The sequence below is a fragment of the Taudactylus pleione genome, unplaced genomic scaffold (genome assembly GCF_031769625.1).
Source record: "Taudactylus pleione unplaced genomic scaffold, aTauple2 ptg000216l, whole genome shotgun sequence".
Classification (NCBI taxonomy): Eukaryota; Metazoa; Chordata; class Amphibia; order Anura; family Myobatrachidae; genus Taudactylus; species Taudactylus pleione.
This window is the reverse complement of record NW_028284618.1, coordinates 11,966,294-11,993,240: the sequence shown is the minus strand read 5'-3', so window position 1 is coordinate 11,993,240 and position 26,947 is coordinate 11,966,294. Positions and strand designations below refer to the sequence as shown.

The following is a 26,947-nucleotide window of genomic DNA, read 5'->3' as shown; positions in this document are numbered from 1 at the left end:
GTTTGTTTTTTAGCGTATTTTTTAGTGCATCTCAGTTTTTTAATAGCCATTTTAGTCTCCGCATTGTCTCCTGCTCTCCCTCTATATCTCATGCCTCCGCCACCATTATTTTATTGTAATAAAAAAACTTTTTAATAATTTTTAATCTAAAGGACCTATATGATATTTATGCTATTTTATGGTTCCATGCACTGTTGCTTATGCTGCTCTTTTTATTTATCATGTTTACTGTATATGTCTCATTGTCTTCAGTTGTATTAGGAGAAATACAATAACCATTCTGTGGGAAATCCAATACAAAAAATATGGCCGCCTGTTCTTACTATGTGTTTACAACCAAAAAGATGGCTGCCACCATGTATGAGACGCTTTCACAGTATTAATCATTATATTATGTTATGAGACGATTTTTGCATATTACCCTCTTACACAGAAGCTGTAACTATCTATTTACTGTTTATTGTACAGAGACTAATCATTAGACATATGTATATGCCCAGTTTAATTTGAAGAAAATGGCCACTTTATGTCACACCATGGGCATTTTCCACCAACAAAATGGCCGCCCGTCTATTTCCTATTCAGGAATCCAGAAAAATGGCCGCCCTGTTTATTTGCCATATAAACGCAGTGGCTTGGTTTCCTGTATCTATTATTCATTGCAATAGAATGCCTGTTTAAACACCCTATCCCGCTGATATTATTAAACAGCGCGATCGCGGCAGAGCCTGTTAACTGGCCGCCGCGATCTGCGCATGCGCACTCCTAACCACGCGGCTCTATGGGAAATACCGGACGTTATTGATGATGTCAGACAAGATGGCCGCGGGGGTATGCGCATGCGCAGAACGGCAAAAAGCCGATAATAGCGCTAATCAACACCCTGCTCTGTACAGTATATAAAGGGCACCTCAAAAACCTCACCAACACCCCTGAGGAAGTCTGAATAGACGAAACGCGTTGGGGACCTTGCTCCAGTATCTCTCCACTCTGCTGAATTTATTGCAGATAAGCATTTTTACTATTCCTATTACTTATGTTGTGTTAACCCCTGTTTACTCTGTATCCCTGTAAATGTGATTAAAACCCCCCTTTCTGTGGAAAAGCACACCTGTGATAAGGGTCATTTTTTGTTTATTTGAGGCTAAACCTTATCCACCAGTGCACAGACCATGAGGTTGTCCATAGGATCCTAGAGGATTATCAGAGTATTACATGCAGATGTCCAAGTATTTTTCTGGTAAGCAATATATTTAATTATATGTGCTGTATATAAACAAAAATACTACACTATATTTGTGTTCTATCTGGCTCTGTTTGAGCCTTTCCTATTAAGGTTTTCCTGATTTGTTGGAGGACCATACACACCCCACCATATGGAACCCCAGTAAAGAAATCACAGATAAGCTTTAAAGATTTATTATTTGGTACGCACATTTTATTTTGAGCACGTACATCACTGTTTTCAAATACTACACTATTAGGCACATGCTTTTTCCCAATTCCACTTTCATATATATACATATATATATATATATATAATGTATTAAATAAAACGGGGGGTGGAGAAAAGCGCCTCCTAGTGCAGTACCACAAGTTAACACCTCCACCACAAATAATCACCCTGCGTGTTTCGGAGGCGTACCTTATGTGGTGGAATACACCACTTTAACACAGCATAAACAGATCCTGTTAAGAGGTAATATCCCAGAACTTGCTTCTATAGTATGGACCGTATCTTCCAACATACAGTGTCATCGACAGCATGAAAATAAAAGCGAAGAGCAAAGTGCAATACTGTAAATATACTTTAATTAACACTAATAAAAATGCCCGTACATGATAAAAAACATCAAAAAGCTTATCTCATAGTAGTGCATCAACAACACACTGGTAGAGGATATGTAGATATCAACCCTTCAACGCGTTTTGTCCTTACGCCATTCAGCTGGACTTCATCAGCAGGCACTTATTTTCATGCTGTCGATGACACTGTATGTTGGAAGATACGGTCCATACTATAGAAGCAAGTTCTGGGATATTACCTATTAACAGGATCTGTTTATGCTGTGTTAAAGTGGTGTATTCCACCACATAAGGTACGCCTCCGAAATACGCAGGGTGATTATTTGTGGTGGAGGTGTTTACTTACTTATGGTACTGCACGAGGAGGCGCTTTTCTCCACCCCCCGTTTTTTGGGGGGATTTGAACTGTCAGAACTACAGTTGACGGGAGAAGGAGCTGCCACCCGTGATTGTGGAGAGTGCTTTTTGAAAGTGGTCTAATACCTATGTGCTTGGAGAAGTGACTTTTTCTTCAGTTTGATCAGGACTTAGCGCCATATACCACCATTATCTGGATATATATATATATATATATATATATATAGATATATAAACATATAGTAATTTTGGACTTGAGCCTGTGCAAATTTAGATAACAAATCTCCATTATTCATAAAAATTTCCTTAACCCCCCCCCCCCCCCCCACAAAAATATATATATTTATATACATCGTGTTTTTTGGCTTGAGGTAGTGATTCCCAACCTCGGTCCTCAAGGCACACTAACAGTCCTGGTTTTAGTGATATCCATGATTGTGCACAGATGGTTAAATCAAAATAACTGAGGCACTAATTAAGTCACTTGTGCTCAAGTATGGCTATCCCTAAAACCTGGACTGTTAGTGTGCCTTGAGGACCGAGGTTGGGAACCCCTGGCTTGAGGAGTTTGCACACTAAGAGTGTCTAGCATCTGGTTTTTCCTTTATTGCTCCTCTCCCTGATGTCACATTGAGATAATACATACCTCAGTTTCTTCTGTGTGACTAAAGATGGCTACACACTGCACAGATATATCTGCAGGTTGAGTGATCTGCAGATGATGGTCGTTCATACACACTGAGTGATTGTCATCTCCTTGTGGCCACAGGTCCCGCTGGGCGTGGGATGTCTCGTCCCCTCCGGCCTCTGCTGCATGTGTAAGGGCAGTCGGTAGGCTGCCCACACATACTGCCCGTGGACAGATATCTGCCATCGGTTGTGTAGCAAAGCCAACGCAATATGTATGTGAACGACGTCGTTCACAGACATATCGCTTGTATACACTGGCCGACTAGCACCATATATATTGGCCGACCAATATTTAGTCTCCATAGTTCATACACAGTCCCAAAGAGTACATTTCTGCAAATAAAATTTTATGTACAGACACAAGCATCACAACTTTAAGTATAGATAAGAAAAGTCACATTTAGTGCTGGCCATACATAAGGCTATACAATTGCTAAAGAATTATGTCCAGTACACACACCATAAATACAATCATTGTACAGTATAGCTGAATGACCAAATTTCGAAGTACCTTCCTGGTTGGATGACAAACACTCAAATACGCAGACTGGGGTCACCCTTAAAACAAACATTGTATTTAGACAATCAAATTACCCACACTAGTAATTTTATGAAGCCCGACCATTCGGACCTCCAACCTTTTCCTCAATTCAGCAGGGTCAGTGGGGACTTCTACTGGTCAGGCTCTAAAACAGGGGTTGGCAACAAAAGGTCCTCTAGGTGATGCTGAACTACAGATCCCAGCATGCAGTGCCACAGTTTTAGTATGCCCTGATAGTAAAATTGTGGCAGGGCATGCTGGGGCATGCAGTGCCACAATTTTAGTATGCCCTGATAGTAAAACGGTGGCAGGGCATGCTGGGATGTGTAGTCCCACAGCACTGACCTGTACTGCACTACGGATCTGCGATCCCGCATGCAGGTCGGCAGCAGACTGTCAGTGATTGACACTCTGCTGCCGTTTCTTGGCGGGGAGCGAGCGACCCCCTCTGTTCTGCAGTGATTACTGAAACTCAAGTGATTTTGGAAGCTATATTGATTTCTGTTCTGTAAGTCACTCAGTCTGCTCCTGATACACCCCATTCCAAACAGCATGAGAACACGCCTCCCTGCACTGTCATTTACTCCTAATTTACGTAGTTATCCAGGTTATAGACAAGGACAATGTAAAAGAAAAAGAAAAATGAAAGCTGCTGATGTACTTCAGGGTTGAGTCTTCAACCCGGGCAATGCCGGGTATCCCAGCTAGTATATAAATATTCTTGGGATATGATATGGGCTAGACTGTGCTCTCCTCGTCTTATTAAACTATTAGAATGCCTGCTAGCTTTCCTCCTCCCACTCATTTACATACAATTACAGTAGCAATACCATGGGACCCCCCAGCATGTCACAACAACAATGTCACATTTCCCTAAATACTTAATTTGCAATATAACATACACATAATACAAATTCTAGATGAATGTTACTTTTAGAAAAATAAAACAGTTTTGTAGACAGGCAATACTATGAAGCTGTTGTTTTGCCTATGACATTTAAGGTCATTCACGTGGTAATATCACTACTAATTAACTGCAAAATCACATGCAAGGATTTAAAGAGTGGCCCAAATGTATACATCGCATGCAAAGGAAATAAAGGGAACAGACACGTCTTTCAAATATCAGTCTGATTACCAGTCTGTACTCTGGAAGCATACAACTCTAAGCTTCAAGCAGATACCATACCGGCATCTGTATGGAGCTGCCTCTAGGTTTAAGTTACACACGTCAGTCAGATATTTCACCTAAAAACCTAAAATAGTTAATGTGATATGAATAAGCAGCTTGCAACATTCACACACTCTATATATATATATATATATATATATACACACACACACACACACACACACACACACACAGTATATTTATTAGTGTTGATAAGCATACACTCACAAAGCAATACAACTTTCAGGATGCTCAATAATTATCACACATCTCCAACCTGGTAGTGTGTGACACAATCTCCGTGTTACAACCCATAGCCCAGTACATCGATCTCTTTCAACAACTAATAGTAATAAAAAGTTGAAGTTGCATCCGTGATACGTGGGACTTGTTATTGAAACTAAAGAAATCTGAATAAATTTGCACCGATGGATGTGTTATCATTGTACACGGTGATTCCACATAATGAGGGAGTAGTGGTGGTCAAGGAGGCATTGTATGAATGTGACTTTATGGGTTCTCTGGTGTTATTTATTGGGAAACCTAATCATGTTTGTTTTGCCCAATTTTTTCAATACAGCTGCCTATTACATGCAGAATTGTAGAACCGCAATGGTGTCGAATTTAGCTCCGGTTTATGCCAATATCTATATGACCAAATAGGAGTCTACATACATTTTCCCAGAGTACGGTTCCAGCATTCTGCACTATTGTAGTATGAAAATATCTACAACTCTATGGAGTAATACAAGAGATGGTTTTTTACAAAGGGTATCCGATTTGAATGATTTAGACAGTCCAATTCGGTTTACTAGTTGTGACCAGATAACTTTTTTGGATGTATAGATTTTGAGTGGAAACAGGCTTGGGTACCACCCTATATAGCACGACAGAAACACGGTTTTACCAGCAACGAATCATCATCATCCAAAACCACTAAAAGATGGTTTACCCACCTCACAGTTTAATCGGGTATTAAGGAACAACTCTGATAGCACACTGTCAGAAAGACAACTTATTCAAATGGCGGTGAAATTTGTTGAGGAGAGGCTATTCTAAAGCAACAGTAACAAAGTATTTGTAAAGAGCGAGACATATTCACAGCCATCCTCAGGGCACCAGGAGAAATCCATCTGAGGAGAGAATGATGGTGGCCACTTAATTTGACACGACGGCCTCAGTTTTTTCAAAAGCAATCCGTAACAACTGGTCCATTGGTTGATGCAATATACAAATTTGTTGACTTTTTAGGGGGGTTGAATACTTTTTGCAAGTCCCTGTATACAAACGTGAAAATTGCCGTACCCAGACAAAAATAGAGATCTCGGTTACTGTTATTACACGTTAGGAAGGACAGAACACATGAGTAGAGGAGAACATATATGTTTGTCACCTGGGTACACACTTCCTGGTAAAGATTACCCTATGCAATTTCACTGATGTTCATCAAAACCATCACTACTAAAAAACAAACAAACACACACAACTTGTTTATAGGCTGTAAGTTAAGCCTCTCTGGTCAGTGAAAAGTTTTGAAAGCCAACACGCCTGGATAGGTTATTATATAACAAATACCATTTTGTTGTAGAAGAAATGTACTATGTACTCTCCCAAATCAAATGCTGCTGTGTTATAAATAACCTGTCACGTTATTGTCTAGGCTGTAATGCTGCCAGTCATCTTCGTATGGGTGAAAAAAAACAAACAAAATGTGTTTTTCACAGATATCAGAATTCCAAGCTACATTTGGGACTCCTGCAGACACACTGAGAAAATACTGCTGATTTACAGACTTGATCTTGGATGAAAACTGCACTATTTTTTCCTCAACGTCCCTGAGGCACCAACGTAGCTTCTCGCCAGCTATCCATTTGTAGCAAGTCGAATGGAAGAGAATGTTAAACATTTAAACAGAAGACAATTAAAATAACTAAACCATTGCTCAACATAACAATGGCATCCAAGATTATAAAGTTCATTTACTAAATATAAAAGAATGGAGAATTGTAAAAATTAAAAGAACGGACGAGAGATTAGCTATTACACAGATGCTTTTATAGCATCCTATCATTATCTTCTCTTTCTTCAATTTAACATCCTCCTAACCCTAGGCCAACTTTCCAGTGTGATTGGATTATACAGCCCACCAAGAACATCTGCAATCGGGCTTGACCAATTTGCAATATGTAGCACCTATCCTTGTGTATCAACACCTATTTATAGATTGTAAGCTTGCGAGCACGGCCCTCTTACCCTTATGTATGTATGTTTGTCTTTCTTTTACAACCCAGTATAATGTTAATTCAAATTGTAAAGCGCTACGGAATATGTTGAGAGGCGATGAATGGCCAACAGGCCCTTTAACCGCTGAAGCGGTTTTAAAAATGCCAACAGCAGCGCTTTAGACAAGCGCCCAAAAGACGCTCTCCAATGCTTTTGAGCACAAAACGACAAACTATAAAAAAAAAGAGGTTTATAAACAAATTGACTCACAAACTAAATTGATAGAGAACATGTATGGAGGATAGAAGGGGAGGGTACGAAGAAACCAAAGTTTGATGTAAGCAACATTAATGGTGCGTACACACACGGGACAACTATACGATATCGTTGTTCGATCTCCCAGGTGTGCTGGGCGATCGATATCGATCATCCAGCACACCAACGACTATAGCGATCCACGATCGACGATCGCGGGTCCATATAGTAACCTGGTCGATATCGACCAGGTTGGCCTGCATGCACGGGCGATGGTCAATATCGACCATACATGCCCGCGCATCGCAGGTCATTGGGCACCAAGAGAAAAATGCACGATATGAACAATAACGATATGATCGATATCGTTATCGTTCATATCATCCATTTTAATCGTACCATATGTACGCATCATTACAGGGACGACAGTAGATGTGTATCTATGGGCCCCCGTGTGAAGCAGACAGCCATTCTGTGGGTGAGAAACACTATTCCGGAGAAAGCAGCCTATCAATTCACTAGGAACCAGTGACATCACATTACAGCCGCTGTGCATCACGTCTCAGTGAGGTAACCCACGTTTTGCTGCCATAGGGCACCAAATTGCATGTCTGTAAATGAGTGGGGCTCAATATGTTAATATTAGTGGAGCACATACAATGGCTGCATCCACGTTGTGTGGCCAATTGGTGAACAAACAGAAATCTCAACAGGGCCAGCACAGAATGAGAAAGGGAGGGAAGGCGGACGATGAAAGCATACATTCCAGTGTACACATGTAATATAGGTCACTGCAAAAATGGCTGGAGGCTCCTCACTGATAACTGTGGACCGGAAGCTTGGATAAATTATACACATAAATACCTTTTATTTAATTTTTTTTTATCTGAACACCACAAGAAATTTCTCTTATGGCCTGTACACACGGGACGATCAGACAGCGATCGGATATCGTTGTCTGATCGTCCTCCATGTGCTCGATATCGAACATCCAGCACATGCACCAACCTACTATAAACAACCCACAATCAACGATTGCGGGTCGCTATAGTAAACAGGCTAACCTGGTCGATATCGACCAGGTTGGCCTGCATGCACGGGCGATGGTCGATATCGATCATACGTGCCCGCGCATCGATGGTCGTTTCAGGGGACTAAAAAAATAAATAAAATTAAAAAGGACAATATAAACGATCAAACGATATCGTTATCGTTTATATCGTCCTTTTTATCTAACCATGTATATGCACCATTACTGGACATGGCTTTTTTTTGTAAATATTTATTGGGTTTTATCGAGCAAATAATAATTATAAAGAAACAGACTGGTACAAAGATAGTTGACATGGCGTTAACATAAAGTTGCAAAAGAACAGCTGAAATAGCAATATATGCTATAATCAACGTGACTGAAGGAGTACGGCAAATATACAGATCATGTAATATAATTATAGAGATACGAGTCAAATATAAAGTACAAAGATAGATCTGAAATATCATACATAGACCCAAGGGAATATACACTATATGGACAAAAGTATTTGGCCACACCGGTTAATTATTGAATGGAGGTGTTTGAGTCACAGGTGTATAAAAGCAAGCACCTAGCCATGCAGTCTCCATTTGCAAACATTTGTGATATAAAATGGGTCGTTCTGAAGAGCTCAGCGACTTCAAGCATGTTACTGTGATGGGAAGCTTGGTACTGTGATAGGAGGCGTGGTACTGTGATAGGATGCGTGGTACTGTGATAGGAGGCCTGGTACTGTGATAGGAGGCCTGGTACTGTGATAGGAGGCCTGGTACTGTGATAGGAGGCCTGGTACTGTGATAGGAGGCCTGGTACTGTGATAGGAGGCCTGGTACTGTGATAGGATGCCACCTTTGCAATAAGACTGTTCGTGAAATTTCATCCCTGCTGGATATTCCACGGTCAACTGTAAGTGATATTATTAGAACGTGGAAACGTTTAGGAACAACCACAACTCAGCCACGAAGCGGAAGACCATGTAAAATCACTGATTAGAATCAACGACTGCTAAGGCGCATAATGCGTAAAAGTCGCCAATGCTCTGCTGATTCCATATCTGAAGAGTTCAAAACTTCCACTGGCATTAATGTAAGTACAAAAACTTACACAAACTGTGCGGCGGGGGCTTAATGGAATGGATTTCCATTTCCGAGCAGCTGCATGCAAGCCTCACATCACCAAGTCCAATACCAAGCGTCGGATGGAGTGGTGTAAAGCACACCGACACTGGACTGTGATGTAGTGGAAACGTGTTCTGTGGAGTGACAATACACGCGTCTCTTTTTGGCAGTCAGATGGGAGAGTCTGGGTTTGGCGGATGCCGGGAGAATGTTACCTGCTTGACTGCATTGTGCCAACTGTGAAGTTTGGTGGAGGAGGGATAATGGTATGAGGCTATTTTTCAGGGTTTGGGCTAGGCCCCTTATCTCCAGTGAAGGGCAATCTTAAAGCTTCAGCATACCAAGACATTTTGGACAATGCTATACTTCCAACTTTGTGGTAACAGTTTGGGGAAGGCCCTTTCATATTCTAACATGACTGTGCCCCAGTGCACAAAGCAAGGACTATAAAAGGCATGATTTGATGAGTTCAGTGTTGAAAAACTTGACTGGCATGCACAGAGCCCTGATCGCAACCCCTCCGAGCACCATTGGGATGAACTGGAACGGAGATTGCAAGCCAGGCCTTCTCATCCAACAGCAGTTCCTTCCCAGAGTGGAAGCTGTTATAGCTGTAAAAGGGGGACCAACTCCATATTAAAGTATATGTATTTAAATACAATGTCATTACAGTCCCTGTTGGTGCATTGGTCAGGCTTCCGAATACTTGGGTATATTTACTTAAGTGCGGGTTTTTAGAATGGAGTTGTTGCCCATAGCAACCAATCAGATTCTACTTATTTTCCTAGCACCTTCTAAAAGATAATAGCTGATTGGTTGCTATGGGCAACAACTCCACTTCTAAAAACACGCACTTTAGTAAATATACCCCCATAGTGTAGGTCACTGTGAAAGTACAGTCACAAACAGGCTTGAGGTCTGCGATTCAAAAGGAAAGATAAAAATGTCTTAAGAAAAAAAAGGGAGGGACCTGAACACAAACAAGCTTAGGACACAATAGAAAAAGCATGGGGAACCTGGAGTTAGATGCAGACATAAGACATGTACAACTATAAATAAAGCAGTACTACAACAGCAAAAACCAAAATGGATCTGTGCACATTCACCAGCAGTCTATCCAATGTAGAAACCAATCAGTGGATGCAAATAGCTTGAATATTTGTGTCTGTACATCGGCATCAAGTGCACCCATATATAATACCCACTTATTATAAAACCTAACTCCCTTGTCCACATCCGGTAGGGTCGATTATCTATCAAAATATAAATTTCAATAGAATGTATTTTACTGATGTTGTAGATGGGGAAGAAGGAGGAGGGGGGGGGGGGAGGACATCCATTTCATCAAAATATTTTTCTTAGCTATTGTTAGTCTAATTGTGAGCAACAGAATATAGGGAGATGCAGAGCCGTAACTCGACTTTTTGGTGCCCTGTTCCAGAGAGAGCATTGACGCCCCCCCTCCCACCCATTTTTTAAATAGGGACATAAGATAGTGCACTTGAAAAAGGGCCATGGCCTCATGGGAAAGGGCCAGGGAAGAGATATGGGAGGCCAACAGCTGCTGGGGATAAAAGAAGAGGAAGCTACAAGTGAGAGTTATAATAATATAAGATATGGTAAGAACTTACCTTTGTTATCTCTATTTCTACGAAGTCCATAGGGTTCCACAGGATACCTTGGGGTATAGGTGATGACGTCAGGCATTGGGCACCATAGAGTTAAAGTTTTCAGCCTCCCAGGATGCACTAGGGTCCCCCTCCTATACCCCGCCCCCGAGCCAAGGCATCTCAGTTACGTACCAAGCCATAGGCCGGAGGAGGATAAGGAAGAGAGAGAAAAAAGATCTGGACACACACAAGAATCACATTCTCACCAGAGGGAGACGGAAAAACCGGTGACCAGAGTAAAGCCCATCTGCAGTACAGGTGCGACAGGGCGGGAGTCCTGTGGAACCCTATGGACTTCGTAGAAATAGAGATAACAAAGGTAAGTTCTTACCATATCTCATTTTCTACATCAGGGTCCATAGGGTATCCACACGATACCTTGGGGATGTCCCAAAGCAGTATCCTTTAAGGGTGGGGACGCTCCTGTGCTGAAAGGAGAATCCGCCGCCCGAAGGAAGCATCCTGAGAGGCAAAGGTGTCAAACGCGTAATACCTGACAAAGGTATGGACCGAGGACCACGTGGCAGCCTTGCAGATCTGGACTGCAGAGGCACCACGTCGAGCTGCCCACGAAGGACCCACTCACAGAGGATGGATCGGAAGGCCTTCATGAAGATAAGCTTCAGAAATTGCCATACGAATCCAACCTGCCAAAGTCTGCTTTGAAGCAGGCCAACCCTTTTTACGGAAGCCATAGAGGACAAACAAGGCGTCCGACTTCCTAAACGAAGAAGTGCGGTCAACATAAATCCTTAAGGCCCGCACAACGTCCAAAGTGGCCTCACCCACTGAAAGGTGAGGTGAGTTGGAAGCCGGCACAACGATTTCCTCGTTGATGTGGAAACTTGAAACAACTTTAGGAAGGAAACCAGGACGAGTGTGCAGCACCGCCCTGTTCCTATGAAAAATCAGAAAAGGGGGTCTACAGGAGAGAGCCCCTAAGTCAGAAACACGTCTGGCCGAAGCAATGGCCAGAAGGAAAATTGTTTTAGCTGTCAGCCATTTGAGGTCCACTGAGCCCAGTGGTTCAAACGGCGGTCCCTGGAGAGCCCTCAGGACCACAGCTAAATCTCAAGGCGCCACCGGTGGAACAAAAGGTGGCTGAATTCGAAGAAGACCTTGCATAAAGGTGCGCACATCAGGGATTGCAGCAATCCTACGATGGAACCAGACGGACAGGGCAGACACCTGCACCTTCAGAGACGCAAGGCGAAGCCCATGGTCCAGTACCGCCTGTAGGAAAGCTAACACTCTAGACAGACGGAACTCCCGAGGGGCATAACCTCTCGGTCGACACCACTGGAAGAACGTATGCCACACACGATGGTATATCCTTGCAGAAGATGGTTTCCGAGCCCTTAGCATAGTTTGCACTACAGAGCTGGAAAACCCCCTGGACCTTAACATGGCCGTCTCAACAGCCACGCCGTCAAAGACAGCCGAGTCAGGTCCGGGTGAACACAAAGACCCTGTGACAGTAGGTCTGGTCGTAACGGCAACCGCAGAGGAACGTCCATGGACAGCCCCTGGAGGTCTGAGAACCAGTGCCTCCTGGGCCACGCGGGAGCTATCAACAAGAGCGTCCCTCCTTCCTGTTTCAATTTCCGGATTACCCGTGGAAGAAGGGAAAACGGAGGAAATAGATAAGCAAACCGGAACGTCACTGGACAGACAGAGCATCCACCAGAGACGCCTTTTCGTCTCTTGTGCGAGACCTGTACACCGGCAACTTGTTGTTGTGCCGTGACGCCATGAGGTCGATCTCTGGAAGACCCCACCTGTCCACCAGAAGTTGAAAGACGTCCTGGTGCAGAGACCATTCCCCCGGATGAACGTCCCGGGAACTGAGAAAGTCCCCCTCCCAGTTTAGGACTCCCGGGATGAATACTGCTGATATGGCCAGGAGATTGTGCTCCGCCCAAACAGGATTCGGGACACCTCTACGAGTGCCGCCCGACTTCGGGTTCCTCCTTGCCGATTTATGTAGGCCACGGTGGTGGCGTTGTCCGACTGGACCTGCACGGGGTGACCTTGGAGAACCCGATGCGCCTGCTGGAGAGCATTGAAAACTGCGCGGAGCTCCAAGATGTTTATTGGAAGCTCTGTTTCCGCCTGAGTCCATCTGCCCTGCAACAAGTGTGGACCCGTGACTGCTCCCCAGCCCCGAAGGCTGGCGTCCGGAGTGAGCACCATCGTCTGGGACTTTAGACTCTGAGGCAGTCCATTCCATTTGGACAGGATCAATTGCTGCAGAGGTCTGGAGTGAAACTGGGCATATTGCACCATGTCGAATACTGACACCATGGAGCCCAGTAACCTCATCGCCGAGTGCAGAGACACACGGCGACTCTGCAGACAACTGCGCACCCCCAACTGTAAGGCAGAGATCTTTTCCCCCGTCACAAAGATCCTTTGCTGTCTGGAGTCCAATAAGGCTCCGAGGTGTAGAATCCTCTGAGACGGGATCAGGGTGGACTTCTGCCAGTTTATTAACCAGCCGTGCCGTTGCAGTACCGCAATCGTCATGTCCAAGTGGCGTAGAAGGAGCTCTGGAGATCCTGCTACCAACAGAAGGTCGTCTAGGTACGGCAACATGCGTATTCCCTGCAGCCGCAGGGACGCCGCCATGACCGCCATAACCTTGGTGAACACACGTGGTGCTGTCGCCAGGCCAAAAAGTAACGCCCAGAACTGGTAGTGATCGTTGCGGACTGCAAACCTGAGGAACTGTTGATGGCGTAAAAGAATAGGGACATGCAGGTAAGCGTCCTGTATGTCCAACAACACCATGTATTCCCCAGGTTCCAGCGCCAGAATGATGGACCGTAGGGTATCCATCCGAAACCTCGGCACCCGCAAGGACTTGTTGAGTGATTTGAGGTTGAGGATCGGACGGTACGACCCATTGGGTTTCTGCACCAAAAACGGATTGGAATAGAAACCCTGGCCCCTCTGAGAGAATGGAACAGGCACTATAACTCCAGCCTGGAGCATAGTGCGCAAAACCTTCCGCAGTTCCAAGGCTTTGTTCCGGTCTGATGGAAGACCCGTGGTGAAGAATCGGGATTGGGGCCTGTGCCGAAAGGAGAGGGCATACCCATGAGAAACCACCTCGTGAACCCAATTGTCTGTCGTGGCTACCGACCAACACTGGGCGAACTGCAGTAGGTGGCCTCCCACTCTGGGATCCCCCAAAGGTAGGCCCGGACCGTCAGGCCGCAGGCTTGTCATCTGACTTAGGGGCCGGACGTCTGGTACTCCAGGCCTGTTTCTGGGGCTTGGCCGATTTTTTGGGGCCAGCCTGTCGGGGAAAAGACTGTGCTTTAGGCCTACCCTGGGCCCTGTAAGGCCGAAAGGACGACGTACCTGAACTGGAAGGAACTGCAGCAGACGGGAGACAGGCAGATTTGGCTGCCGCCAGCGTGGCTACAATTTTGTCCAGATCCGGACCAAACAGGACTTCTCCATTAAAAGGCAAAGCTTCCAAGCCCTTTTTGGAATCAGCTTCTGCCTTCCAAGATCGCAACCATAAGGTGCGACGAGCTGCTACAGCTGCCGAAGAAATCCGAGAAGTTAGGGTACTGATATCCAAGGCCGCTTCATCGATGTAAGTGGCCGAGTCCCGGATATTGCCTACAAACTTGGTCTGTTCAGCCGAACAGTCGGAGTCCAAAGATGCCCCCAAACTATCTGCACAGCGCTCCATAGCTCTGGCTACCCAACATATTGCCATAGCCGGCCTGGCTGCCCCCCCCCCCCGCGAGGGAGTAAACGGACTTTAGGCAGATCTCCACCTTACGGTCCGTAGCATCCTTCAAGGAGGACATGGAGGGTGTTTCCACGCCTCCTCTAAATGGTCTACTAACTGACCCGAAAGAGGAAACACTGTGGAGTCACCCTTAATATCCTTAAAAAAGGCATATTTTGACTTGGACACCGGAGGATCTTCATCCTCAATCACTAAAGCTGTGTGGACTGCCCGAATAAGTCCAGGAATATAAACCTTGGACTTAGCGTCCGACTCTTTAGTACGGAGAGGTTCTTGGTCAGAAAGATCCAGAATCTCCCCATCATCAGACGTCCCGTCGTCATCCTCATATGGAGCGGACAAAGACGCCACCGGCCGCTTATGTGGCCGCAACACAGACTCCCCTTGTAACACGTCCGACAAATGCTGTACAGAACTTGTCAGTGAATTAACCCACGCAGGCTCCTGAGAGACCTGGGGAGGGGAAATAGGGAGACTGTGGGGTACCATCAACTGTCTCGGGAAACCCTGCATGGGTGACGATACCACTGACTGCTGGGACAATCCCATCTGTGAAAACGCAGGCTGTGGCGCTAACTGGCCCACTAGGGTTGTAAGCGCTTTGGCGAAACAAGCCCAGGGCGGTTCCTGTACCGGAGCCGTGACAGTAATTGGCCGCGCCAATAAATAACACTGCCGATATAGTACCTTACACGTAGTACACATAAGCTGGAGAGGAAAATCACTCTCAGACATGATGGTAAGTATGTGACCCCTCTCACTGATACTTGTTAGTATAGTTGGAGAACCACCCTGCAATCACCGCACCGCAAGGGCTTTAGCAGAAGAAGAGCAGGGACAGTAAAAAGGCTGACAGTAGAAAGTGAAAGTACAGGCAGCAGACGCTAGCAGAAGTCACATACAATGCAAAGAAATCAATTCCTGCACTATCAGCGCTGATCCTCAACTACGCAGACACAGAGCCTGGTAGGACACAGCACTGCATACACAGACCTGTTACCAACGTAGGAGAGGTATGCCGGGGGACCCAGACCACGATGCCACCGATCATCAGCGTCCAGCAGCGCTCATCAGCAAAGATGGCCACCGAGAAGCAGAGAGGAGGCCGGCCTGGGGGAGGAGCGCTGCCACAGGGCCAGTCAGCAGAAGCAGAGAGGGCTGTGTGCAGCGGGGGAGGCGCCGGCTGTGTACAGGGAAGGCGCGCTCCCCTGGCATGCAATTAACCCCTGGGACGCCGCAGCGCTACCGCTCAGCCACGGTCCGCTGTCCCAGGGGGGTAGTGGAAGCGCAGGTTAGTTACCTGGCTCAAACGCTGCAGCCAGTCCCCAGGGAGCCCCCTGCCTGGGGACTCTGGACCATGTGCTCAGCAGGGACCCACCGCGGGGTAGAACGCACAAGCTGCTTCTGCTGATTAAAATGATATGCAGCATGCCTATATTCTGTGTGCAACTGCGGGTGTATCTGCATACGAAATGCTATGTTACAGTGTCACAGCTAACATAGTATCTTGCATGCACATACACTCGCAGTGGCACACAGAATATAGGCATGCTGCATATTATTTTAATCAGCAGAAGCTGCTAGTTTGTTCTATTCTGCTGCATGAATAATTCTGCTGCATGAATAAGACGTATTTAAAAGGTAAAAAGTCGATGAAAAGATGCTCGGCGCTACCGAATCACATGCACTCACGCATTGTGTGTAACGTGACTTGTAGCGCAGGGAGGATAGATGTATGTGGACACATCTGTAAACTGGGGATTTAGTCTGTATTACATATGGATACAGCCCCGGCATTCTGAATATAATGCAGCAGCTTTTTTTACTTTATCATAATATAAAGCTTAAAAGAGTAACCATCTTAAAATACTGGCATAAACTGTGTGAAGAAGGGGGCAGAGTACCTGTGAAACACGTTACAAGTTTATGCTAATTTCCTCCTATATACAATGCAATGATTGGCCGTTATCCATTAGAGGCGAGATTGCATTACCAATTAGTGTCTTCATCTCCAATAAACGTAAACTTGTTTTAAGAAATGTTAGCGACTTCAAATTGGTGGAAACTGCACCTTCAATGAACGGTCTACATTTTGGACTCTTAGGTCGGGTAAACATCATACGTCAGTGCGAACCAACAACGGTGCGATGCGACGCTACGCTGCACGATCCCGCGTACATTGGCGTGACGCATACGAGGCTTCACTGGCACAATCTCAGGAACAAAATGGATAATGTTACAAACGTTTATTAACATTCCGCATGAATTATGTTCTTTGTATGTACTCTCTCATAACAGCGGCTGTTTTTTTGGGGGTCTTCTTTTTTACAAAAGTTCAGAACTTGAAAAAAAACTAAGCAGGAATCCCTGTAAAGAAAAACGGTTAGAAGAGTTCCAGCAAAAAACTAGGAATTAAACAGATAGTCGGGGCCAGCTGGTTTTTTTTCTCTCTTTCTTTTTAACAAGACTAAAGTGTACTTTACGTGCCAAAAAATCCTCCCCCAGACAGAGATCTGAGGGCATCAGAAGTAGATTTTTAACATCCATTTATCTTGTGCAGTAAGCGGTGAGGTCACATCTGTATTGTGTCTAATTATAGTTCCCACAGCACAAGTAAAAACACACACGAGAGATTACACGGGTCAGACTAAGCAAAGTCCTGCGGGGTTACGAGGTGAAGCCGCCTATCATCTAGTACCATCAACGTATAATAAATCAGCAGGAAGCGGAAAAACTCCTTAGTGAATGGCTTATGCAGCAGATTATCCCACAGATAGGGACAGAGGGGGGGGGACTGGCAATTCTGGTATTTGCCTGAAAGTATTTGTAGTTTGGTCCCGATTATTGTTATTATGTAAATAAGCATGTCCGCCTTACTCCCACTATAGATATTGCACACTGCACTTCCACTCCATGTTTGTTCCGCAGTCTGGGGCCGATTTACAGGTGGACGCCTGAGCATACAGGTGGACGCCACAGGTGGACGCTGCATACACTGTGCGGAATTAAGCTAAAGCCGCATGAGGCGTCTTAAGTGAAAAGATTCTAACTGCCGGCTTCTCTGATCCAATGCTGCGCCTGAAGACACCGAATCGGAACAACTGCGTGAACGGCGCTAGTGTAGCTGCAACCGCCACTGGCACGCCCAGAAAATGGGACAGACGCCCCCTTTTCTGGAAGGCTGCTGTGGCTTTTGGGGCACTGCGAGCGACATCGCATCCCCTGATCCACAACAGTTGGCCAACTGCAAAAATAACAAATATCATCCAACTCTGTATCAGCTTCTCTATACCAGGACAATGTTATGTCATTAAGACACCAGCAGTGAGATTGTTACATTACAGTTTATTCACAAATCCACAGATTTAACTGTGCAGAACCATTTATCATCATCATCTTCTTCCTGTTGACATTAGCACTAAAAAAAGAAAAAGAATGCGGCACCATTTTTCTCCCCTGATGCTATGGTGCATATACACACGGTCAGATTTTTCTTCAGATCTGAACGATAACGATTTAAAAAAATCGTTCAATTGTTCATATCTGGAGGAAAATCTGACATATCTGTCAGATGAACGATTTGCGTTCCCGATGACGATATCTGACATCTGATGTGTTTGCAGTCAGACTTGGACGATTCCATTCATTTTAATGCAGTCAAAAATCGTTCAAATCTTTGGTAAAATCATTCATCTGACAAATCTGACCGTGTGTATGCTATATAACTCTATAATCAGGGGCGTGTCAAGAGAGGAGGGGGCCCATGTGCACTCCCCGTGCGGGGCCCCCTCCTCTCTCTTTGGTGGCCGGCAGCTGTCTAAAGCGGCTTGGCCAGCCACCGGAGCATTAGTAGACACCGGGCACTAGAGTGTGCCCCGAGTCTACTGCGCATGCGCAGAACACCGCAAAAATGGCCGCGGTGGCCATTTTCTGGTGTTCTGAGCAGCGCTGACACCCAACACGGGACCACGGACAGGTAAGTTTAAAATAACATAATTGCACGGTGTGCGGTGCGGGGCCCACCCATTATAGATACGCCACTGTCTATAATCATCTCTGTAAATGTAGATGTTAAGACCTACAGTATTAATGTAAAGGCGCATATCCACTACACGATATAAATAGACAATTGAATGACATAGTTATCGTTCATTAATCGTGCAGTGAATATGCCGGCAACGACCAGCGATGTGCGCTCCCGCTGGTCGTTGTCGCCAACTGTCATCGCCTGAACATACGGCCCAACCTGACGATATTGTCGGGTTGTGCAAGTTCGGGGATGAGGGAGGGTGCCTGCACTGAACAATGAATGACTGAACGATAACATTCATTAGTCGTGTAGTGGATATGCACCATTAGACTACATGACCAGGCTTATGATCTGCAATCTGCAGTAATTGAAGTTCGACTCGCGAAAGCCGTATAATGAAAGGTGTCGCCATTCCAAGAAATTACATGGCATTTAGCAAACGAGGATAAAGAAGCCACATGATTCATTAGCATTATGAAGAATAAATAAAAAGTTATACATTAATAATATAAATATATGTATTGAATCCTTCATGGCAATGTCTCCCTAACTCACAAACGGCTAATAGTTGTATCTAACGGACACAATTTACTTTCTAAAACCAGGTGTGCGCTAGATCACCTTGTGCAGTAACATTGGTACTCGTACGCCTGAGACCCATCCGTCACAAGGCATACCTTGGTAATACAGAGCAAGTGAGTTACATGATTGGGAGACACTCGCTCAGTGTCTATAGACGATAATTCCTTTCATCTCGGGGGGCCCCAATCAATACGACCCAAACCCATATCAATGTAAGCATCTATCAAGGTTGTGAATGACATATGTTAGATATATTTTCCCTCTAAATCAACGAACAGATATTTCTATACCATTATACGCCTGCACACAAAATGTCAGTATGCAGGTTGCTACATAACGTATATACTGTACAGGTAGAAGGCAAGGCTAGGGAAGCAGGCATGTACAATGGTATATATGGCACGTGTGAATACTGGTAAGGGTGGCAATAATGCACAAAAGTTTCTGTAATCAATAGCAGCCAATTAATTGTTAGAGGGGTGTGGATCAATAAGTCTACAATAAATAGGTAGACAATGTTTGGATAGACAATATAAGTTAGACAGGCAATAGGTTGACAGGGTCTCAAGGTCGACTAGTAAGAAGGTCGACAGGGTCAATATGTCGACATACAAATGATGGACATATATTTTTTTGTTTTCTAACCATAATCTTCACCCAAACCCTAGCTCTCCCTTTGGTACCTACCCCTAACCCTCCCTCCTGGTGCCTGACCCTAACCGTCCCTTCTAGTGCCTAACCCTCCGGTAAGTGCCTAACCCTAACCATCGGAGTAAGTGCCTAACCCTAACGCTCCAATAAGTGCCTAACCGCCCCCCCAAATATAAAAGTGTTGACCATTTGTCTGTCTACCTAATGACCCTGTCGACCTTTAGTGTGTGTCGATCTATTGCCTGTCTAACGTATATTGTCTACCTTTTTACTGTAGACCTAATGACCGGATACCTTGTTAGAGGAAGGAGGATGTACTGTACATACAGGACTGCTCCTAGCATTTGCTTGGTGCACATAAATGTATCCAGCAGCGGAGACAATAGTATGAGATATGATAAGAACTTACCTTTGTTATCTCTATTTCTACGAAGTCCATAGGGTTCCACAGGATACCTTGGGGTATAGGTGATGACGTCAGGCATCGGGCACCACAGAGTTAAGTTTTCAGCCTCCCAAGATGCACTAGGGTCCCCCTCCTATACCCCGCCCCCGAGCCAAGGCATCTCAGTTACGTACCAAGCCATAGGCCGGAGGAGGATAAGGAAGAGAGAGAAAAAAGATCTGGACACACAGAAGAATCACATTCTCACCAGAGGGAGACGGAAAAACCTGTGACCAGAGTAAAGCCCATCTGCAGTACAGGTGCGACAGGGCGGGAGTCCTGTGGAACCCTATGGACTTCGTAGAAATAGAGATAACAAAGGTAAGTTTTTACCATATCTCATATTTTCTACTTCAGGGTCCATAGGGTATCCACAGGATACCTTGGGGATGTCCCAAAGCAGTATCCTTTAAGGGTGGGGACGCTCCTGTGCTGAAAGGAGAATCCGCCGCCCGAAGGAAGCATCCTGAGAGGCAAAGGTGTCAAACGCGTAATACCTCACAAAGGTATGGACCGAGGACCTCGTGGCAGCCTTGCAGATCTTTACTGCAGCGGCACCAGGTCGAGCAGCCCACGAAGAGCCCACAGACCTAGTGTAATGAGCCCTCACAGAGGATGGAACCGGAAGGCCTTCATGAAGATAAGCTTCAGAAATTGCCATACGAATCCAACCTGCCAAAGTCTGCTTTGAAGCAGGCCAACCCTTTTTACGGAAGCCATAGAGGACAAACAAGGCGTCCGACTTCCTAAACGAAGAAGTGCGGTCAACATAAATCCTTAAGGCCCGTACAACGCCCAAAGTGGCCTCACCCACTGAAAGGTCAGGTGAGTTGAAAGCCGGCACAACGATTTCCTCGTTGATGTGGAAACTTGAAACAACTTTAGGAAGGAAACCAGGACAAGTGCGCAGCACCGCCCTGTTCCTATGAAAAATCAGAAAAGGGGGTCTACAGGAGAGAGCCCCTAAGTCAGAAACACGTCTGGCCGAAGCAATGGCCAGAAGGAAAATTGTTTTAGCTGTCAGCCATTTGAGGTCCACTGAGCCCAGTGGTTCAAACGGCGGTCCCTGGAGAGCCCTCAGGACCACAGCTAAATCTCAAGGCGCCACCGGTGGAACAAAAGGTGGCTGAATTCGAAGAAGACCTTGCATAAAGGTGCGCACATCAGGGATTGCAGCAATCCTACGATGGAACCAGACGGACAGGGCAGACACCTGCACCTTCAGAGACGCAAGGCGAAGCCCATGGTCCAGTACCGCCTGTAGGAAAGCTAACACTCTAGACAGACGGAACTCCCGAGGGGCATAACCTCTCGGTCGACACCACTGGAAGAACGTATGCCACACACGATGGTATATCCTTGCAGAAGATGGTTTCCGAGCCCTTAGCATAGTTTGCACTACAGAGCTGGAAAAGCCCCTGGACCTTAACATGGCCGTCTCAACAGCCACGCCGTCAAAAACAGCCGAGTTAGGTCCGGGTGAAGACAAGGACCCTGTGACAGTAGGTCCGGTCGTAACGGCAACCGCAGAGAAATGTCCTCGGACAGCCCCTGGAGGTCTGAGAACCAGTGCCGAAGGGGCTATCAACAGGAGCGTCCCTCCTTCCTGTTTCAATTTCCGGATTACCCGTGGAAGAAGGGTAAACGGAGGAAATAGATAAGCAACCGGAACATCCACTGGACGGACAGAGCATCCACCAGAGACGCCTTTTCGTCTCTTGTGCGAGACCTGTACACCGGCAACTTGTTGTTGTGCGTGACGCCATGAAGTCGATCTCTGGAAGACCCCACCTGTCCACCAGAAGTTGAAAGACGTCCTGGTGCAGAGCCCATTCCCCCGGATGAACGTCCTGGCGACTGAGAAAGTCCGCCTCCCAGTTTAGGACTCCCGGGATGAATACTGCTGATATGGCCGGGTGATTGCGCTCCGCCCAAACCAGGATTCGGGACACCTCTACGAGTGCCGCCCGACTTCGGGCTCCTCCCTTGCCGATTTATGTAGGCCACGGTGGTGGCGTTGTCCGACTGGACCTGCACGGGGTGACCTTGGAGAACCCCATGTGCCTGCTGGAGCACTGAAAACCGCGCGGAGCTCCAAGATGTTTATTGGAAGCTCTGTTTCCGCCCGAGTCCATCTGCCCTGGAACAAGTGTGGACCCGTGACTGGTCCCCAGCCCCGAAGGCTGGCGTCCGTTGTCAACAGGACCCAATTCGCCACCCAGAATGGACGACCCTTGTTGAGATGGGTCGTCTGCAACCACCAGGCTAGGGACAGGCGAACCTCCGGAGTGAGCACCATCATCTGGGACTTTAGACTCTGAGGCAGTCCATTCCATTTGGACAGGATCAATTGCTGCAGAGGTCTGGAATGAAACTGGGCATATTCCACCATGTCGAATACTGACAGCATGGAGCCCAGTAACCTCATCGCCGAGTGCAGAGACACATGGCGACTCTGCAGACAACTGCGCACCCTCAACTGTAAGGCAGAGATCTTTTCCCCCGTCACAAAGATCCTTTGCTGTCTGAAGTCCAATAAGGCTCCGAGGTGTAGAATCCTCTGAGACGGGATCAGAGTGGACTTCTGCCAGTTTATTAACCAGCCATGCCGTTGCAGTACCGCAATCGTCAGGTCCAAGTGGCGTAGAAGGAGTTCTGGAGATCCTGCTACCAACAGAAGGTCGTCTAGGTACGGCAACATGCGGACTCCCTGCAGCCGCAGGGAAGCCGCCATGACCGCCATAACCTTGGTGAACACACGTGGTGCTGTCGCCAGGCCAAAAGGTAACGCCCGGAAATGGAAATGACTGGAAATGATCGTTGCGGACTGCAAACCTGAGGAACTGTTGATGGCGTAAAAGAATAGGGACATGCAGGTAAGCGTCCTGTATGTCCAACGACACCATGTAATCCCCGGGTTCCAGCGCCAGAATGATGGACCGTAGGGTCTCCATCCGAAACCTCGGCACCCGCAAGGACTTGTTGAGTGCTTTGAGGTTGAGGATCGGACGGTACGACCCATTGGGTTTCTGCACCAAAAACGGATTGGAATAGAAACCCTGGCCTCTCTGGGAGAATGGAACAGGCACTATAACTCCAGCCTGGAGCATAGTGTGCAAAACCTTCCGCAGTTCCATGGCTTTGTTCCGGTCTGATGGAAGACCCGTGGTGAAGAATCGGGATGGGGGCCTGTGCCGAAAGGAGAGGGCATACCCGTGAGAAACCACCTTGTGAACCCAATTGTCTGTCGCGGTTACCGACCAACACTGGGCGAACTGCAGCAGGCGGCCTCCCACTTTGGGATCCCCCAAAGGGAGGCCCGGACCGTCAGGCCGCAGGCTTGTCATCTGACTTAGGGACTGGACGTCTGGTACTCCAGGCCTGTTTCCGGGGCTTGGCCGATTTTTTGGGCCAGCCTGTCGGTGAAAGAACTGAGCTTTAGGCCTACCCTGGGCCCTGTAAGGCCGACGTACCTGAACTGGAAAGAACTGCAGCAGACGGGAGACATGCCGATTTGGCTGCCGCCAACGTGGCTACAATTTTGTCCAGATCCGGACCAAATAGGACTTCTCCATTAAAAGGCAAAGCTTCCAAGCCCTTTTTGGAATCAGTCCGCCTTCCAAGATCGCAACCATAAGGTGCGGCGAGCAGCTACAGCAGCCGAAGAAATCCGAGAAGTTAGGGTACTGATATCCAAGGCCGCTTCATTGATGTAAGTGGCCGAATCCCAGAGATTGCCTACCAACTCGGTCTGTTCAGCCGAACAGTCGGAATCCAAAGACGCCTCCAAACTATCCGCCCAGCGCTCCATAGCTCTGGCTACCCCCCCCCGTGAGGGAATAAACAGACTTTAGGCAGATCTCCACCTTACGGTCCGTAGCATCCTTCAAGGAGGACATGGAGGGCATGGGCAACGTGGCATTTCGGACCAGGCGTGTCACATGAGAATCCACCTGTGGAGGGGATTCCCACTTAGAAAAATAATTGTCCGCAAACGGGTAAGCCACCGCCAAGCGTCTCTGAGGCTGATGCCGTTTACCAGGGTGTTTCCACGCCTCCTCTAAATGGTCTACTAACTGACCCGAAAGAGGAAACACTGTGGCGTCACCCTTAATATCCTTAAAAAAGCCATGTTTTGACTTTGACACTGGAGGATCTTCATCCTCAATTACTAAAGCCGTACGGACTGCCCAAATAAGTCCAGGAATATAAACCTTGGACTTAGCGTCCGACTCTTTAGTATGGAGAGGTTCTTGGTCAGAAAGATTCAGAATCTCCCCATCATCAGACGTCCCGTCGTCATCCTCATATGGAGCGGACAAAGACGCCACCGGCCGCTTCTGTGGCCGCAACACAGACTCCCCTTGTAACACGTCCAACAAATGCTGTACAGAACTTGTCAGTGAATTAACCCACGCAGGCTCCTGAGAGACCTGGGGAGGGGAGATTTGGAGACTGTGGGGTACCATCAATTGTCTCGGGAACCCCTGCATGGGTGACGACACCACTGACTGCTGGGACAATCCCAGCTGTGAAAACGCAGGCTGCGGAGCTAACTGGCCCACTAGGGTTGTAAGCGCTTTGGCGAAACAAGCCCAGGGAGGTTCCTGGGGGAGGAGCGCTGCCACAGGGCCAGTCAGCAGATGCAGAGAGGGCTGTGTGCAGCGGGGGAGGCGCCGGCTGTGTACAGGGAAGGCTCCCCTGGCATGCAATTAACCCCTGGGACACCGCAGCGCTACCGCTCAGCTGCGGTCCGCTGTCCCAGGGGGTAGTGGAAGCGCATGTTAGTTACCTGGCTCCACGCTGCAGCCAGTCCCCAGGGAACCCCCTGCCTGGGGACTCTGGACCATGTGCTCAGCAGGGACCCACCGCGGGACCCCACTGCTTACCTGCTGCCCCCTTGAATCCGGCCATGGTCCCAAACATCTGGGGTCACCGCTAGCTGTGACCCCAGATGCTTACCAGCATCCCCGGATCAGTACCGGCGTTCTGGTACCGGCGGGGGTGTAGAGAAGACAGCATGGACGTCGGTAATGACTGTCCATGTTGTACTTCCAGATGACCAGCCACAGCTGCTGCGAAGAAAAACTTCAGGGGCTATCCTTAGCCCCCCTCTAAACAGGTGCATCCGACTCCGAGCCGGGCACCAACGAAACTGAGATGCCTTGGCTCGGGGGCGGGGTATAGGAGGGGGACCCTAGTGCATCTTGGGAGGCTGAAAACTTAACTCTATGGTGCCCGATGCCTGACGTCATCACCTATACCCCAAGGTATCCTATGGATACCCTATGGACCCTGATGTAGAAATACTATATCCAAATATACCAACAGTTGCAACAAATGAGAACGATTACTGATCCTATCATACGCTGCTCTGTAAAAGTGGACAAAAAGAATCTTGGTGGGAACCACTTTAATTATTGTGAATTAATAAAGCAGGCTTTCGATTTTTATATATAATATTGCAATATAGGGTCTGATTCTGAGTCACACGCAATGCAGATGTTCACGAAGTTCAGCGTTTTACCCTAAAACTCCTACAACGCATGCGTTACACAGTGCTGCAATGAAGATGCGCAGTATCAGAAATGTATTGGAAATGTGCTGGGCATTCCTGGGTGGGGACTGGAAGGCGACCATAAAGCCGCACGGAGAGAGTCCGTCTTATGGGCGTGTTATCGGGGTGACGTGGGCGTGTTGCTGAACTAGTTGCGTACACAGACTCCTACATCGAAGGGAAAATCTGCACCTACCAAAGTTTCGATGATGGCGTCTAATGACTCACCAAGTGGTATTACAGGGTCTGAAGACACAGACAGTGCGCGGCACAGTCCTTGCACAATCAGACGCAGGCTTGTACCCCAGGGGAAGGGCCGATACTAGCATCAGCATAAAGTCGCATACACAACTACGGCAAAACGCGCTGCAATGGTCCAGGCAATGCAAGACTCAGGATCAGGCTCTAAATCAATATTCTGCAGGCACAATACAAAGAGTAGAGATGGCAATGCCAAATCTCTTACCTTGGTGAAAAACACCGTCAGATGCGTTTCGCTGCCAATTACCCAGATGGGAAATTTGGGGGATTTCAGAAAAGCGCCCACCTGAGAAAGGACAAAAGGAAAATACAACTGAAGAGCTCACACCATACAACCATGGGCAAAAGTTTTGAGAACGACACAAGTATTGGTTTTCATAAAGTTTGCTGCTTCAGTATTTTTAGACCTTTTTGTCAGATGTTACTATGGTATACTGAAGTAACATTACAAGCATTTCATACTGTTAGTATCAAAGGCTTTTATTGACAACTACATTAAGTTTATGCAAACAGGCAATATTTGCAGTGTCGACCCTTCTTTTTCAAGACCTCTGCAATGCGCCCTGGCATGCTGTCAATCAACTTCTGGGCCACATACTGACTGATGGCCGCCCATTCTTGCCTAATCAATGCTTGGAGTTTGTCAGAATTTGTGGGGTTTTGTTTGTCCATCCGCCTCTTGATGATTGACCACAAGTTCTCCATGGGATTAAGGTCTGGGGAGTTTCCTGGCCATGGACCCAAAATTTTTATGTTTTGTTCCCCGAGTCACTTCGTTATCACTTTTG

The 26,947-nt window shown here is 46.8% G+C and overlaps 1 protein-coding gene across 2 annotated transcripts in view; it reads right to left on the bottom strand.

The window, feature by feature from the left end:
* Nucleotides 1-26,947, bottom strand: part of MINDY3 (MINDY lysine 48 deubiquitinase 3) — a 177,803-nt gene that overhangs the window by 84,186 nt on the left and 66,670 nt on the right. For both annotated transcript variants that reach the window (XM_088478634.1, XM_088478633.1), the window contains exon 11: nucleotides 26,365-26,445. In XM_088478634.1, the coding sequence (XP_088334760.1) occupies nucleotides 26,365-26,445 (81 nt within the window). The remainder of the gene's footprint in view (nucleotides 1-26,364; nucleotides 26,446-26,947) is intronic.